The sequence below is a fragment of the Grammomys surdaster genome, unplaced genomic scaffold (assembly GCF_004785775.1).
Source record: "Grammomys surdaster isolate TR1022 unplaced genomic scaffold, NIH_TR_1.0 958, whole genome shotgun sequence".
NCBI classification, from domain to species: Eukaryota; Metazoa; Chordata; class Mammalia; order Rodentia; family Muridae; genus Grammomys; species Grammomys surdaster.
This window is the reverse complement of record NW_021605377.1, coordinates 5,101,305-5,120,127: the sequence shown is the minus strand read 5'-3', so window position 1 is coordinate 5,120,127 and position 18,823 is coordinate 5,101,305. Positions and strand designations below refer to the sequence as shown.

The following is an 18,823-nucleotide window of genomic DNA, read 5'->3' as shown; positions in this document are numbered from 1 at the left end:
AATCCCAGCACTTGGGAGGCAGAAGCAGGTGGATCTCTTGAGTTCAAGGCCAGCCTGGTCTACAGAGTGAGTTGCAGGTCAACTAGGGGGACAGTGAGACCCTCTTTTCCCCTACTCCCAGATGCTTATTTTGGCTCACAGTTCTAATTTAAGGTCAAAGGGGCAGGATTTGGTGATAAATTCTCTAGTCATTTCAAAATGGTGTGAGGAAGGCGACAGACAAGGGAGCTCATGTGTGCCTGCACTCAGGTCTCCTTTCTTCTTATAAAGCCACCAGGACTAGATCACAGAGTTCTACACTGATGTCCCTGTCTAATCCCAGCTACCCACCCCACAAATGTCCTACCCCTAAGCATCATGATCAGATTGAAATTCTTCCCTCTTCATATCTCATAGTGGGAATTAAAATTTCATCACATGAACCCTTAGGGACACACTTAAACCAGGAGAGGTTTGGGATGATTTCCCCTGACCCTTGAACCTAGGAACCCTCAGGAAATGAGGATATAAACCATGGAATAGGGGTGTGCATATACAGGCCAGTGTCCTGGGGCTCACAAGAACTGGGATCTCCAGTAAATCCCCATAAGCCTTTATTCTGACCAGTGGGCCATAACATCAATTACCCACAAACTAGAGTTAACTTGGAGCACATATCCATGGATCCTTGGGACTAGGGACTAATGCCTCTCAAGTGTACACCACTTGGAAAAAATGGCGACTCGGGCAAGCCTTCTATGCATGTATACTATTGTAGCATGGTCCTGAGCCAGGGACTAATAACTACTTACTGTCTCTTGCCAGTCTACTTCTAGGAGCAGAAAAGACAATGCTACTGATGGGGGAGCCAGTGGAAGATGAACACGTACAGAATCTCAACCCAGCTCATGCCGCCTTTGATTGTTTGGCCCTGTCAGTCAGCCACATGCAGAAAGCTGCCTTAAGAGCCTGCCGAACAGTTGTCTCCCAAGGGCTCCGCATCCAGCCTGATCCAGATAAATAAGGGATACTTAGGGAACAAGCTTGGAGCCAACAGTTTGTTCCACCAACTGAGGAAGATTTAGAACTGGTTCTTGGTGGGTTGATTTCTTTGGCTCAGAAGTTCATGACCTTGGCTTCAAATGGAACCACAGGGAAGGCAGTCAAAGTCTATCAGTATCGCATAGATGTGGTTTCCAGGATCTCTAGATTTTAAAAGGCAACCCAAAACCATATGTGATGGTACATCCCAGGTAAATCGAGAGTTCCAGGTTACTCTCAGCTCAAGGATGCTAAGTTTGATTCTAGTCTGGGCTATATGAGTCCATGTCTTTAAAAAAGATTAGATTGAAATGTGGAGAATACATAGATTAAAACAAACTATTACCCAGGAAATAGAACATCTTGCAAGGTGGTGGTAGTAGACACCTTTTAATATCAGCACGTGGGAGGCAAAGGCAGATAGATCTCTTTGAGTTTACAAAGTGAGTTCTAAGACATCCAGGGCTACATAGAGAAACCCTGTCTCAAAAAACCAAAGGGTGGGTGGGGTGGGAAAGGAAATAGGGCATCTCCAATAACCTCCTCCATACAAAGCCACACTCAGTGTTTGTGTCTCTCCATACAACTTCCCAACTTCTGGCTCAGATTAAAATTAGCCTGCCCTTATCAACCAGCTATGGAAGTCAGGGAAGATCATGAAACACAAACAGGGCCCCTGGGGCTACTTCCTAGAACTCAGAACTTTACTCCAGATAGCCCTTCTTAGTGACCTATGTCAATCACCCTCCCTCATGTGTGAGCTTCTACTTTGCAGGGGATGAATGACAGTGTAGACACACAAGACACTGCTAGGTCAAGCAATTTTAATCAAGTTCGTAGTCAGCTGCTAGGACGGTCCTGTGCTAGCCTGGAAGTGCAGGAACAGTCTTCACTGTAGTCACTTGTAAGGTGTCGAAGGTGGGACCCACTCGTGAATCTTCTTTCTAGTGGTGGAATAAGGAACATATTGTTCTGGAGTGGCAGTCACATTGAATTTATGGTTTGTCCAGATGAATTTACGAGCAGTTGGTGGGTTTGTCGTTGGAGGGTCATCAGTCATGGAGTGAAGCCAGCGGTGCCTGAAGAGGAGAAATCTGAGTCAGATTGCAGCAGAGTCCTGGAATCCCTGCCCAGACAGGCCCTCGGCACGGGCCAGCTCTGGCCAGCATCGTTACTAAGTCTCTCTAACTTAAGGTATCATTCTTTATCAGTTACACAAAAAACTGCTGTCAAATTATAACACAGTGTGCACATAACATGGATCCTGACTGGATGTGAAAACGTTACTCTAGAGCCGATTATAAATAGTATAGTTAGTTTGAGAACTTAAGGGCTGTTCTGAATACTTAATATGCTCAGGTTACTCTGGCTCACAAAGCCTCAGTTTGAAATTCATGAAGGTCGTGCTGGAGAAAACAGCTTCTACACATGTCTTCAATTCAAGCTGGAGGCTGATCACCACAGAAAAAACAACTTGTATTAAAAGTACTAAATCATGGGACTGGGCACTTAGCTGGGTGCAAGAACACTTGTCTAGTTCTCTAGCCCTATGTGTGTGTGTATGGGGGGAGTGTTGGGACTATAATGACAGTGACAAGCTGGCCACGGTGTCGCACACCTGCAGTCCTGGCTGCTCCACAGGCTGAAGAACTGCTTGAGCTTAGGAGTCCAGGATAGCCTGGGCAACATAGGAGTCCTGGGCAGCCTGGGCAACATGAGACCCTATCTTTTATCATAAGCAAACTACACATTTACTATTCAAATGAGACTGATGAAAACACAGTTATAACAACACAACTGTGTAGGTGTTACAATGTTACTCAAAATCCTTTACACTCTTCCCTTAGAATGAACACACAAGAAAACCAGTCAATAATGGATAGCAAGAACTAGTTGTTACCTTTAAAAAAATAAAATGAGTATAGTCAGCTTATTATTTTACCACTGTCTTCATTTTCATAGACAGTACTCAAGAGATATAGTATATCATTACTGAAGGTACTGAGACTCAGAATGCATTGTAAAATGAGGGGGGTTCTGAAAGTGTTCACATGTTAATGGAATATGGATACAATTTCCAGAGCAGAGGGTATATCTTAGGAATAGAGGGAGAGCCGGGCATGGATGAGACCTGGGTTAGAACAACACTGTAAAACAAAATGAAAAAAGAGCTTCCCAGTTACTTAGGAGGCTAATCATGGGCGTGGTGGTGTGTTGGTTATCCTACCACAGCGAGGCAGAAGTAGGAAGATGAGATTCCAGACTAGTCTGAGCTACGTTAGCAAAACCCTGTCTCAAACAAACAAACAGATCATAAAACCATAGCTTGAAATTCCTAAGTATTTTGGCTTCAAAGGATATCTAATTAAATTTCAAGCAAGGCAGAGACATAGGTCAGCAGGCAAAGGTACTTACTGCCACGGCTGACGGCCTGAGTTCAACGCCTGGAACCCACATGGTGAAAGGAGAGACTGGTTCCTCAGACCATGAGCAGCCTCAGCAAGCATAGCATACACACACACAGACACACACACAGACACACAGAGAGACACAGACACACACACACTTTAAAAACCTGGCTCAACATGGAGTAGAAATGGAAGAACCTAGTAATAAGAAAGCACTCCAAGTTCGAAAGAAAAAAAAAAGCAGCAGAAAGCCAACTAAGAAATTGACATGGGGAGAGGAAGGAGAGGGAGAAGCCGTCACAGCAGCTCTCTCAGGACCTGGAGGCTCTAAGAGGAGAAAGAGCTGCAGCACTAGAACTGCAGCTCCAGGGGAGAGGAAAAGAGAAAAAGGTTTACTTCAACGAGCAAACACGAAGCTGAGCCCACTGCTAGTTAGGACCAGCGGCCAGCAGTGACTGATGGCCTCAGATGAGTGGCTGGCCAAAACCAGTAAATACATATAGATATAGATAGATGGCTAGATGATATAGATATACATATACATGTATGTATGTTTGATGTATGTATGTTTGTATGCATGTATGAAGCCTGTTTGGACTGCTATCTCCCACACATCCTCTAGATCAGTGGCTCTCAACCTCCCTCTTGCTGTAACCCTTTAATACGGCTCCTCATGTTGTGCTGACCCCAACCATAACATATTTTTGTTTGCTACTTCATAACTGTAATCTCCTCCTGTTGTGAATCTTAATGTAAATATCTGTGTTTTCTGATGGTCTTAGGAGACCTCTGTAAAAGGGTTGTCCAAGCCCAAAAGAGGTCACGACCTTCAGTTTGAGAACCAAGGCACTAAACGCAACAGGATTATTCTAGTGACTGGGACCAACAAACCAGGACCAGTAACAAAATATGGAAACCCTTGCAGCTGCTGGTTGTGAGACAGGCTCTGTCAGTTACTAAGAAGAGAGATTAGCTGTCAAAGCAACCCTGTCATATCCCAAAGGGCTTTGTGTGAGTTTAAGACATGGTGGAAAGAGCTGACTTTCACCTCACTGAGTCAGCCTAAGTAATAAAGAAACCCTTTTTTCAATTAATTGCTTTCGAGACTGCTGAAGGTTAAAATGATATTTAAGAAATCACAGTCTAAAGCTTGCATGTGCCTATTTGATTACTTAAGTGAGAAATTGAAGAGTTCACAGAAAATGCTAGAAAAAGATCATTTTTATTATAATTTATAAAATTTGAAATCCTTGCAAGGATATGGGTGAGCATCAGGAAATAAGCAAGCAACAATCAGCTGGATGTGTGGTACACACCTTTAGTCCCAGCACTGGGGAGGCAGAGGCAGAGGCAGAGACAGAGAGGCAGAAGCGGAGGCAGAGAGGCAGAGGCAGAGGGGCAGATGGAGCTCTATGATTTTGAGACCAGCCTGGTTTACAGAGTGTGACCCTGTCAAAAAACTGAAACCCAAAACACGCATGTGCATGGGAAAAGAAAATGAAAAGCAAAGCATGAAATGCAGCCAAGTGAGGGAACACACACACACACACACAGATAGACAGACAGACACACACAGAGTAATTGTTTCAATAGGATACAAACAAATAAAATGTTTATAGCCGGCCAGACTAATAACGCAACCCTCCTATTTTTGTTATGATTATTAAATAAAGGAGAAAATGGTACCTTTTAAATTTCTACACAAAAATATTTTATTTGCAAAGTATTTTTAATTAAGGGTCATACTGAATGACTTAAGGATGCCAACATTCTGAGAGCCTTGTCTACAAAATTGGAGACTGGTGTTACCTAGACATTAAAAAAGCCTTGGCAGAGTCCCTAAGATCACAAATAAGTACAGTGGCAGAAAGCAGAAAAGCTACAAATACAAAAAGAGAATTTTGATGAAAAGATATAACACGAGGGAAAAATCAATACTCAAATACACTAAAGTGTATCAACAGAATTGGAAACAAAGATATTAATGATGATTGCTTGAATCCTGCCCCACCCATAATCAACACAAGCTGATATAAATTTAAACAACTCAACTGTGGTTTCACAAAATGGCCAACTCCAAGCTTGATAACATAGGCATTATTACTTCTCGAATGCTCCTGAATTTTGTCCCCAATAGATTCTCTGTCAGAGTTTGATTATGTCATTCTAAAATCAGCTGGATGGCTACCCAAGACAACGGTGGATGCTGGGAACCGCCAGGAAGACTGTCACCAGCAGATATCAAATGTTAAGTCACAAACAGAAAGTACAGAGACTAGCAGAGGAGCTAGCACAGCAGACTCCAGCCCCAGCAGGCACAAGTCAATCAAAGGAAAGGCTGGCTTGTCATATCACTGGGGAAAACAAGAATCTCGACATACTGCTCAGATGAGATTGTTTACTAAAGAAAATTAAGTTAGATTTCCCATTGAACATTTAAAAATTCCATTTAGAGTCAAAGTACTTAGAAATACCAAGAGGTAACTAATCTTCTAACATAAATATTTTAGAGAGGTAATAAGCATCTAAAACATCTTCGTAAATGTACAGTTTATTTAAAATATTCACTGGAATCATAAGATGTATAAGTCATATGGACTTTGACAGAAATACAAAAGCTTTTTCCAAACTGTACAGGCCATGTATGCCCTACTGAGTCCTCCTTCTTGTAGAAATCTGCCTTCAAGAAAGGCGGCCACCTGAGCTGAATGCTTATGTACAAGGAGGGTGTTCATCACAGCATTATTTATAGTAGTGAGAAAATGGAGAGAACAGAGCCAAGAATAAAAGGGAATTCTTCAATTATGCATGATGAAGCCACTGGACTAAATTCTCACTATAAATTACACTATAGAGTATCACCTGATAAAACATTTGCCACACTTCTAAGGTTTAAAAGCAGGTTGTTCTATTTAATATTTTAAACAATCCTTAGATAGCATTTGTAAATTATGGGCATTGTTCTAAACATTTTTAAAAAATCATTAATTCATTGGATAATTAATTAATTGGAGATTATACCTCCACTTTAATTAGTGAGAGGTCTAGTGCACAGACTTTACATGGTTTGTCCAGGGAGGCAGAGCAAAGACAGTGATTATCAAAACAGGGAAATTCAGTTCCTTCCTCTAGCACCTCTCCCCCACAGGCAGCTCACATCTACCTGTAACTCCAGCCGCAGGGGATCTGATGCTCTAGTCTGGCTTCTATAGGCACCCATATATTGGGCTGTCAGGCAGATATCCACACACACCCCTAAAAATGACATTTTGGACTTGGATTTATGGGTCAGTGGTTAAGAGCACTCATTATTCTTGAAGAGGAAGCAGGTTTGGCTCCCAGCACCCATGTGGTGGGTTTAGCACCAGTTCCAGCTGATCTGATGCCCTCTCCTGCCCTCAGCAGGCACCTGCATGCATCTGGAGCACATAAACTCATGTATGCACAAATAAACATAAAAATGAGTAAAATTCAAAATTTAAATATGTTAAAGAACGAAGCCAAAAGGATCTACGCACATAGAAAAGGAGATCAGAATGACATATTATCAAAATGTTAATAGTTATTGTTTCCATCTGGTGGGATAATAGGCTGTTTATTTCCTTTGTTATTTTCTGAAGCAAACATATTACTTAGTAAGAAAAAAACCAAGTATATTTAAAAGAAATATTGTTTATCAAACCAATTCGGGAAATGGTTTATAAATCCTCCCCAAGTCTTCTGTCATCACTCTGAGATTATAAACAGATTCTAATGACGTCCAGTCTCACTTCATCTCACTTACGGTGCCATCTGAAACAGCATCGCTTCCTTTAAAGCACGCAGATGTTTTAGTGGTAGAGAGACAGTTTCTCTCAGTCTGCCTTAATGCATGCTTTCCCAGGTCGTTTCTACAATGCAATGCCTTTCACTAACGGTCACTCAGAAATGTTGAAAGTATCTATTTATGTAATTTACTACTCGTAGTATATCCAGAATATGTCACAGTCATGAAAACCTACGGATACAATAAAGAATTTTTAAAAATTTTGGACACTGACAACAAGACCAGTTCCTTGTTTTCTATACCCCAGGTACAGAAAATTCCATTAGCTTTTCTTTGATAATATAAGAATCCTGTTTGGATTCCTGTAACCCCAGTATGGGGACTTACAGGCTGAAGGGTTACTAGTCTAATGCCAGCTTTGGATTGCATAGCCAGCTTCAGGCCAGCCTGGGCTCCATGAAACCTTGTATCAAAAACAAAATCAAAACAGAGCTGGTGGTACACACCTGTCATTCCAGCATTTAGGGGGCTGAAGCAGGAGGAGGATGAGTGGGTGGCCAGCCTCGGCTACATAACAGACCTAGTATTTTTTTTAAAAAAAATGATAGGAAAAAAATCTAATCATTCTAGCTTCTTAGGACATAATCTTTTAGTATGATTTTATGGTCTGAAAACAAACATTAAGAGGGATCTATTTGAAGCAAAGTGTAGTGGTACATGCGTTTATTCCAGGACAGGGCAGCAGAGGCAGTGGCAGGTGAGCTATCTCAGTCCCTGGCAAACCTGGTCTGTAGAGTTAGTTCCAGGCCAGCCAGGCTTCCACGGTGAGACCATGTCTCAGAAAAGACGAGGGCGGAGGAGCACTGGAGAGACAACTCAGCAGGCAAGAGCGCCTCTTACTGCTGCAGAGGACCCCATCCTGTTCCCAGTAACTCCAGTGAACAAGGCCTCCTCTTCTAGCCTCCAAGTTAGAAGGTGCACTTATACACATGCAGGCAGGTCAGTTATACATGTAAAATAAAAATAATTAAAAAAAACACAAAGAAGTGTCATTTTTGCATCAAGTATTTGAAATAAATGATCATTATATCTAAAAATAGTGATTGCTTCAAAAAATATATCTATCTTCATTCAGCAAACATTTATCTATAAGCTACTGTGTGCTAGGAAGCTTTTTAGGATGGTATTTGAAGACTCAGACAAGAAATTAAAAATACAATAAATGCTAAGCATTTACCCGAGAATTTCATTCATGATTTCTTTCTTCTTCTTCTTCTTTTTTTTTTTTTTATTTTGTACTAGAAAAAAAATCATTCTGAGTGAGGTAACTCAGACCATTTTGGGTGTCGTTGCAGAAGCCAAGCAAGAGGTACCTGTGGCCTGGACTCCAGTAAGAGTCTCTGGCGGCAAGCAGATGTATGGCATGTTCAGAGAGAAGCAGCGGGGCTGCAGAGAGGGCTTGGCTGCTGAAGCCCTGACAGAAAGCCTGAGACCTGAGTGGGAGCCCAGAGTCCACACAAAGATGGAAGGAGACATCCGACCTCACAAACTTGTCTCCAGCCCCATAAACTCGATGTAACACCCACCCACCCCTACCTCACATCACCCCACTGGACACAAATAATACTGAGCACAATTTTAAACAGAGAGCAGGGGAGGGGGTACAAAAGGTGGGTGGACATGTTATCAGTGACACAGGTATGCAAACAGGACAGTCAATGCTGAGGGCGACACATTAGTAACAGCTTAAAGGGAAGCATTTGAAGGATTGGGGAAAATTAAATATATTAAATTTATAGATGTAACCTAACTAAAATGCTTAAAATAATGTAATGAACTAAATTTGTAACTAGATATAACTGTTTAGGAGAATTTAATCCTTTCCATTAGAGTTTATCAAACATTCATCAAGGAACAAAAGAAAATGATTATTCTTTATTTTTATGCAGAAAGTATTCAATTTACTAATCTTGTTATTCTGCTTATGAGCTAAGCCTCGAGGCTTAAGAAGAACTACAGTTTAAGATTTACAGCTGCAATAAATGGGATGTTAATTTTAAATACAAATTGCCATTGTACAAAAGCCCCCAGCTACAGGAGCACTCAACTGACAGGCAGAATGTTGCTGAGATGCAGGACATGTCTGTGAATGGGGAAAGGAAATCACAAATCACATGCATATGTCACAAATACAAATGCTTATTATTTATAATCACAAACGTTCTTCTATAGGAGATGTGACAATAAACTACCATCTCTTCTCTCCACTGGGATTCTTAGGGAACAGAGGTAGCAGCTACCCAGGAGGCTGAGGCAGGTGGATCCCGAGTCTACCAATTCAGAACCAAGCTAGGCAACACAACAAGACCCCCATCTCTCAAAAAGAACACATTCCTTTTCTACAAAAGCTGACCCATATCCGTGGACCCAGAGAGGAAAAGCCTAAGGGCACGGTGCAGAAACCAATGAATTCAGAGTATATTTCTGATTGCACCATGTACCTCTGGGTTGCCAAAGTTTCTCTAACAGTGACACCTCATAATCAGGCTTTGTTTTGTTTTGTGTCTTTGCGGAGCTCCAGATTGAACTCAGGGCCTTGTGCAGGGAACACAAATGCTCTACATTGAGCCACCCACCTTCTCCCAGCAACCTCCCCCCCACACCTGTCTGACTATCTTTCTTTCTTCTATAATCCCTGTCTCCCTGTCTCCCTGGTACTAGGTACCATGCAGCCCAGGCTGGTGGTATGCAGTCCAGGCTGGTCTTCAACTCCTGATTCTTCTTCTCCCACCTCCCTAGTACTGAACATCCAGCCATGGACCACTACAACCCACTGCATCCTTCCTGTCTGTCAACAGCCTCACTCAGCACTACGATCCAGTGAAGCACTCTTGACTCTTCTCTGCCCACACCGCCTCCTCCACACAATCCTTCCTATGAATTTGTTCTTTAAAATCAATAAAACAAAAAACTAGAACACAGGCCAACAAGAGGGAGGAAGGGAGGGAGGGAGGGAGGGAGGGAGGGAGGGAGGGAGGGAGGGAGCGATCGAGCTATTTCAGCATACATAGAGACGTAAGTGCTCTACACTGAGGAAAGACATGTTAGCTAAAAATGAGCAGAAGGTGCCACCAAGTGGGGACATGGCATACTTGCTGCAGAGAAAAATCCAAGCAAGCCATTAAACTACAATTTTTAAGCAAGTCAGGGTTCCAACACATCAAATCACAAACAGTAAATCTATTTCTACTGATATAAGAGAAAACAATGATTTTATTCTACATGCATGAAATAACCCAACATTCCACTTTTCCACACTCAGTAACATTCCAACCCTGCCAAGTCTTATGTAGCTATTCATTATTTACTTGGTCTTTATGTCAGCAACTCTGTGATCAGGCTGACTAGCACACCCAACAAAAACAAACTTGTGCATTACTATTGAGATAGGGAATGATGGGTGAGGGGACTAAAAGTGGCATAACGTATGTAGTATTTACTTAAGTAATACTTTGAGATTATTCAATCTGGAGGGCATGTATGCTTCACCTCTCACAGGAACACAGTCCAGCACCTGACACACTGTGAGGCCCTCAGTTGAATAGCAGTTGAAAGAGTCTGTGAGCAGAGTGCTGTGTGGGGTTACAGACAGTAACATTTTACTTTCAAGGCCATGCAGCCCAGTGCCCTTCTAAGACATGCGACACACACACACACACACACACACACACACACACACACACACACTACACCCCTTCTGCATGTCCACAGGTGGACCTAGTAGTCATACTGGCTACTGGAAGACTGAAAGAAGCAAAGCAAAGACAGGCTCCATAAAGTGAAATTGCCTCCCTACAAGATTAGGGAAGAGTAAGGGAAATTGACAAGATGACTAAAGATCTCTGATTCTAACAAAATTCACCAAGGCCTCGGAAGAAAACCTGTCTCCAGGTGACATTATGCAGCTGCTGAGCAAGCTGCAAGACTATCACAGGCCTCCCTGGTACCTGCTGACGCAGAGCAGAGGGCAGACCCAGCACCTGCCAGCCGGCAGCATCACAGGCTCCTGACACTGCGAGTTCTGCAGTCATGCATGCAGCGACAGCTCACCCAGCCATCCGGGAGCTGTGTTACTCCCCAGACGGGTCCTCAAGGGAGACATTGTATCCAGCAGGTGCAGGAGCTGGCCTGTGATTAAAAGCTTCTTGCTCCTCAACAGCCAACATTTCTACAGTCCTAGGCACAGCGCCAGATCTCCCATTCCCACAGGGAACACAGCACGTCCAACCACACCAGCACTAGGCTAGCCCAAGCACACCTAAAGAGTAGGCTTTTATGATTCTTCCCAAGACATATGCAGCTTACCAATTGGAGCACAACTCCTAACAATACAGGTTGTATATTCTTACCTTGTCTCCAGAGCAGTGAGCAAGGCATGTCACCGAAGGTCGTCTTCTTTTAAATTATGCTAGCTAAAATGAAAATCCTAGGGAATTTCTGTCTCTAGCAACAATCTCTATCCTGACTGCCAATGAATGTGCTCAACCATTACTCTCCAGACCCAACTGTGCCGAAAAAAGAGAACCTCTGACTACCAAGCCTTCTTCTGTCTTTCCTACCTTAGTAACTCTACTTCCAGTAACCCAGATCAAAGACCTTGAAATAAAAGACACAACAACAACAAAAGCAAGTAATCTGAATTTTAAAATGAGCAAAGGATCAGAACAGGCTTTTGTTGTTGTTTGAGACAAAGTCTTGCTATATGGTTTAGGCTGGCCTCAAACTTTCTATGCTTCTCTCAGTCTATGGGGTGCTAGAACTACAGATACATACCACCACGTAGAATTCAGTAGGGCCACGCTCCTTAGTGAACATTTCTTTTTCCTTTTAATTTAAAAGTTTTACATATGTCCTAGTTTTGTTTCCTGTTGCTGTGATGAAATCTAGTGAAAAAGCAACTTAGGAGAGAGACGGTTTAGTTGGCTCCCTACCCCAGGCCTCTTGACTCCCTTTTCTGGATCTGCCCCCTTGTGCAATGCCCATTGTTAGAGTAGGGGGGACTAGCTGGCTTACTCCTAAAAGCCTGGCTTCTACCTAGAGAGGACTTGCTTTCTCTCCAACTGGTGGCTCTGGGGAAGCCACCTGTAAAGTCTTGAGTTATCCCTGTGCAAAAGGACCCCATCACTGTGGCAGTGTAGCCTCCCAGGTGAAGACTGACAACAGCTCCGAATGGCACCTCTGATATAGCTTTAGGAAGGCCAGGAGCAGAAGTGCTCAGGAGAAACACCCAATTGCTAACAGAGTGTGAGCCACTGTTTGCTGTGTTAGGCTGCTTGCTAACTGGTTCCCCGTGATTGAAAACTAATACAGTCCTAAATTGCAGCTTGTATCACTAGCACACTGGTCTATTACCTCCTGCCAAACAAGTAACAGTGCACAGCAGCTTCCTTGAGGCATTAGCCTAATGCCTCATCCTCTTCCTTCAATCTACATAGAAACCAGAATACAAAAGCCATGAAGTGAGGCCAAGCTCAGAGAAAAAATATGACCAGACTGTTATTACAGATGTGTATGAGAATATTACAGTGAAATTCACTGTTCTATATGTTAACTTAAAAAAAAATTTAAAAAGGTGGGCCCAAGCTGGCACCTAGCCCAGCAAGGTTAGTCAGAATATTTATGCAAAGAGAGTACCCTTAAGAACAGAGCAACCATGTGTGGGTGTGGGAGGCAAACTGGGGTAAAGAGGAAGTTCACATGGGAGGTGAGTCTACGGGGACTAGCATGGAAGCACTCACTTGGTTACATACAAAGACTTACCAGCAGGTACAGCAAGGAAAAGACACCAATGTAGACTGGGGGAGATGCGAATGTAATGCGTGGTTTTTGTAACGGGTGGTTTTAGGCAGGAAACAAGATGGGGAATATAAAACCACTGGAGGAATGTCCTGAGATAGTGTGGGCTCCATAGCATGGTAAGGAGAGTGACAGTGAGTCACAGGAAGTCTTCTGGTCTTCACAGCCTTATTCATGAAAAAATTAAGCTTACATGATGCTGGTATCTAGTCCATATACGGCAGTATGCCCCCAAACTACATACACCCTAATTTATAATACTTTATTGCTAAAAGTTACTAGCCATCTGGAATCATTTTGCTGTTGAAGTCTTGTCTCTTCTGTAGGGACTCTACCACAGAGCTACACCTCTAGCCTGGCAATTTCTCTTCCTTATCCTGTGTCTGTGTGTACACATACATGACGACATATGCTGGTGCATGTGACCATGAAGCAGTACATGTGGAGGCCAGAAGTTGATATAAGGCCTTTATCTTAAACTCACTATCTTAATTTTTGAGACAGGGTCTCACTGAACCTGGAGCTAGGCTGACCAACCAGCGAGTCTCTGGGACTTCCCTGACTGTGCCCAGTGCTGGGATTACAGGTGCAGACAGCACACTGGGCTTTCTGTGTATGTGCTGGGGATCTACGGCTCCTCAGGCTCACACAGGAGGTACTTTATCCATTTGGCCATCTCTCTAGCTCCTGGCGTTTTCTTAAAAGGACACTTAAAAATGACTCCAAAGTTTGCCATGTCAGTTGGGTCCTCCATAAGGAATTTTTACATAGTATCTGGGGTAGTTTGATGGCATTTTACCCTCAGAAGACCCATCCCTCTCAAACCATGCTACTGCGTTATCAGCAACCTGAATCTTTTGCTACTATCTCAGCAATGTTCGCAGTGTCATCACTGCAAACACTGCCTCAAAAGATCTCTCTCTTTCTCGACTCATAAGCATCTCTGTATGCAGGACACTCTAGAACACTCTAGAACAGAGTCACAGCAGCGCCTCAGGCTCTACTTCTAAGTCTAGTTCTCTTGCTCGTTTGACCACACCTTTAGTCGCTGCTCCCTCTGGGGTCCTGACCCCCTCAAGGCCGATCTTGAGGCCTGGAGTCAACGCTGATCATTAATACCCTCCATGACCCATTACTGCCCTCAGCGTTTCCAAATGGAGACTGCTTCCTAGGTTTTCAACTAACTGCTCCCATCCATCAGAGGAATCTTGTATGTAGTAGCTATAACTACTGTATACATTGTATAAATAATGTTTTGAAAGTCAGATTACTCCTTGATCCGGGGTTTACACGAGGGATGTGTGTTGGTGGGACTGTAAGCACTAATTTCCCTGTCCATCTCCCTCAGAGTATTCAGAGTGGGTTGTCAGTCAGAAGCACTACTGGGAAGGATCTTTACTGTGAGCAGTTAGCCTCCACAGGGACAAAAATAAATCAGTTGTACACAGCAGTGCTGCTGCCTCTGCTTTGTCATTCCACTCACACACAGACCATAGGTTTTAGCAAATTCCTCAGAGCACAGGCCTTTTGAACAACAAACAGCACTGACTTTAACCTGAAGCCATCAGCCGCATTAGCCTTGACAAGGAGAGTCACCCTTTGAACCCCGAGAACAGGCACTGATGTCTCAACTCAATTCTAGCTATGAAACTCCCGTGTAGAGGAATCTTTTTCCGATATCAGGCTGGCTCATCTACACTGAAACTCTCATCTGGCATGGCCAGCATCACCAGTGACCTCAGCTGCATGTCCTGGATAGTCTGCTGCGGCTTCTACCTGCTGTGTCACAAGTGTCTGCTACATCACAGAAACACCTTCTTTCCTTAAACTTCATAAACCGACTCTTGCTGGCTTCAAACATTTTCTCCCTGGCTTCTTCATCTCTCTGTGTCTTTACAGGAAGAGCAAAGAGTCACAGACTTTGTCTTACAGGAATGCCAAGGCTGCTTTGGTCTAATACTGAGACCACTGAAGCTTTGTCTGTATCAGCCTAAGTCGGATGGCTCTCCTAAGGTTCTCAGTTACTAGGTACCACTTTCAAGGTCCTCCAAGACCTTTCCCCTTGAAGTTACCTTTCAGCTAACTGGCTGTCTCAGGAATACAATCCCCTAGGCTGACTTTCCATGGCTTTCCAATCACTGTCCCGTAGGCTTCAGGGCCCACTCAGGTTTTATCTTCTAGCAAAAGTACTACAGCAAAAGGTCTGATCTCATGGCTCTTTAGCTTCCCTCCGCCTGGACTGAACTTCACACCTCTGACAGGGCGTTAGGCCCTCATCCATCTCCCTGCACAGAGACCATGGTCTGCAAAGCTGAGACAGAAACCACGAGGTGAAACAGGAACACTTGGCATCACAGAGCAAGGGAGCACTGTAAGAAGGATGGCTCCTTTCAAAAGCATCCAAAAGGCATTCCAAATGGGCTCCAATACTGAAACCAAGCCCAACTTAAGCAATAAAAGAACAAATTATAGAAACTGCTTATAACCCACTCATTCAAACAGGAATTGATACTAACATAAATAGATTAAAAATATGAATGGAATATGAAGGTTCAACATATTCTTCACAAAATGTTAATTGATTACAGAGGGAAAATGAGTAGTTTCTTTTTTTAGGAGGAACCTGGCAGACACCTTAATGAACAGATAGAAGTTATAATTAACAAGGGCATAAACCCAGACTGGAGGCCACGTGGCAGAAGGCTACAGGAAAAGCATGGCTGGCCTTCTGTGACACCCTGACCAACCTGTGGTCCAACCAGACTTGTGAGGAAACTGTCACCTTCCAACACAACTCTCACACAATCTCTTCTGCTGCTTTAACAGACTGTTGTGTATTCCTTCAGTTAGTTACTGTGGACTGAGCCCAGGCCTTGCCTGTCCTAGGCAAACACTCTGCTGCTGAGCTCTACTGCAGTCTGCTGACAGAGAAGCATTTCCATGCTTGGCCTTGAGGCTATGGACTCAGGGTCCTTTAACAAAGCGAACTGCTTTATCCAGAACCTGCAGCTTGAGACCTGCAGAGCTCCTCAGACCTTAATAGAGCCACGGCTTATTCCCCTTAAAGCATCCCAGCGAGCCAGGAGGTACCACCTCCTAGGCACTGCTGCTTACCACTAAGGAGAACCAGGAACTTCCTGCAAAAGTACTAGTGCTCCCAGTTAGTTCACCTGGCCCAGGTGAAAGACTACTTATGAGGAAAAGATGTTGGAAGCCTGTTTCCCAACAGCATTTTTGAAAACTGTATGCCCAGTCGAGTAGCCTATTTAATTTTGATAAAATAAATGGCTAGATATATGAATAAAAGGTTAACTCTGTTAAATCCGAGATCTGAGTACTCAGAAAGCTGAGCCAGGAGGATCCCATGAGCTCCAGCCCAGCCTAGCTTACAGAATGAGGGCCTGTTCAAATAGAAAAGAAGACTCATTGTCTTAGTTGTATCACCCAGACTGTCAAGTGCTTGGGGCCTGGTGTGCCTACTATACTAGGTTGTACAGACCTAGATCATTCCATCACAACAGAACATTTTATTGGGTATACTTAAATTGCTACAAAAAGTTAATGTCAGAAAACCAAGAACTCTCATAATGAAATACAAATAAATATACTTCTTTAGAAAAACTACTCTCTGGAAAGCCTTGGTGGGATTCTCGAAAGGGCAAAGCAGAGTGGGGCTGCGGCTCTCCTGGTGGAGTCTGCGTGTCTAGCTCATGGCAGGCCCCAGCACGCCCTGTCTCACTGTGCATTTCACCCACTAACACCACAGGCCTGCTTTCTAGGAGTCTTTAGAATCGAAGAGGGTACTGTGAAGTAACTCTAGTTCCTCTTCAACAGACTTCCCCAAACTATGCTTAGTGACCAGGTTCAATTGAAACAGGATCACAGCCACTGATATTCTGCATTGATTTCTAGATTTATTGCTGTTTGTTTCTCAACACTCCAGAGGGGTGATCACTCAGCCAGTGAGCCATCCCCAGTCTCCTGCCCAGGCTGGTGCTTTCTCCTGCCACAACCTCCTAAGTAGGCAGAATTCCAAGCTCACACTAGCAATATCTAGCTGTGTTTTTATTTTTTAAATTTTCTTAAATGAAAATTTCTAGGCCAACTGGGAAGGATTTTCAGATTTGTTATTTCAAGAATCAAAAAAGATTAAAATAAAATAAAAAGAGAAGATATAAGTATTTTGGCTCTAAAGTACTTTATATAAATTTGCTTAAGTGACAGCATGTAAATTTTTGTTCTGGTTTTGAAACCTGCATATTTTGAAACCTGAGGTTTTAGAGACTTAAGGAAATTTTAGGACTCTCATTGTATAGATGAGAAAAACGAACCCTAAAGAAGTTGAAGGGCATGCCTGAATTCAAACTGCTAGAGATGTTCAGGGCCAGATTTCTGTGTCTTCCCCTTCACTCACATAGGTGGTAGGGTGGCCCACTGTTTTCCCCCAAGATTACTTCACCATGCCATATTGCATGAGCATACACCATTGCACGCACGCACGCACACACACACACACACACACACACACGTCATTTAACATGCCTTCAAGCTGAACAGGGGCACCACTTTCTAATCATTTCAATGCACAGAAGAGGGACGTGATAATGATTTCTAAGATCAGGTCTCAGGGCCGTATGGCTTCTGCTTGTCTTTTCTCAAGCACTTATCTGAAGAACCACAGGCGTGAAGGCCTTCTGACTACAGCCTCAGCCATGGTCCCAGCTGACAGCTAGCATTAGCTGCTGGCTGGTAGGTGAACGTGTCTTCAGATGAGTCTAGAATTCTGAGGCCCCAGATATCTCAGCGCAGAGACAGCCATCTAGTTTTGCCTAGAGCCCCTGACTCACAGAGTATGAAAAAAGGAGTGGTTGCTGTCTCCAGCCACTGAAGCTGTGGAGTAACTTGCGACCACTAGACTCTCCTCACTGGTAAACACCTTTCTTCTATTGTGAAGTAAATACTGCCTATCAAATGCCACGCTGACTTAGCTTACCACTCAGGAGGCACCATGCTTCCATCCAGATCCCAGAACGTGTTCTTGCCGTTCATTTCGGTGGTGTACATGACCCATCGGTGACGGCCTGAGCGGGAGAAGTGAGAAGAGAAGGTTTTGAAGCCTATGCATGTAAGACTGGGAAGACAGCATCATTTTGTTCTAACATAACAGTGTGTCCGAGGGATGACTTCCTACTGCACTATGAACCCGCTCCATCCCAGAACAGGGATGGAGCTGGGGGTTGCACTCACAACCCTTTCACCGTGGAGAATCCTCGCTTCTTCCCAACATCTGACACAGAATGAGCAGAGGGAGGCACGCCTGTCTGCCCAGGGAATCCCAGAAAAGAAAGTTTTCTGGGGACCAGAGCAAAAATGTACTCACAATAGTACACACTAAATCCATAATGTACACAAGGACATGAGTTTGATCCCCAGAGCTCACATTAAATGCAAATAAATAGATGACCGCCAGGCATGATAGTAGGTACATGTAACACCAACTCAGTCAGAGGCAGATCCATCCTAGAGGTGGATCCTTAGGGCAAGCTGGCTGGGCCAGCCCAGCCTACTTGATGAGTTTCAGGCCAGTGGAAGGAAAGAAGGTGAAGGTGAACGGAGCCTGAGGAACGATACTCAAGGTTGTCCTCTGGCCTACACCCCCACACACACACTCCACATACTACACACACACACATACTACACACACCCACATACACAGTCCACATACTACACACACACACACACACACAGTCCATATACTACACACACACACACA

At 43.6% G+C, this 18,823-nt stretch overlaps 1 protein-coding gene across 1 annotated transcript in view; it reads right to left on the bottom strand.

The window, feature by feature from the left end:
* Positions 1-1,827: 1,827 nt before the first annotated feature.
* Ndufa12 (NADH:ubiquinone oxidoreductase subunit A12) overlaps positions 1,828-18,823 on the bottom strand; it is a 20,711-nt gene continuing 3,715 nt past the window's right edge. The window contains exons 3-4 of the mRNA XM_028783071.1: positions 18,044-18,131; positions 1,828-2,099 (exon numbers count right to left, since the gene is read on the bottom strand). Of these exons, the coding sequence (XP_028638904.1) occupies positions 1,919-2,099; positions 18,044-18,131 (269 nt within the window). The 3' untranslated portion in view covers positions 1,828-1,918. The remainder of the gene's footprint in view (positions 2,100-18,043; positions 18,132-18,823) is intronic.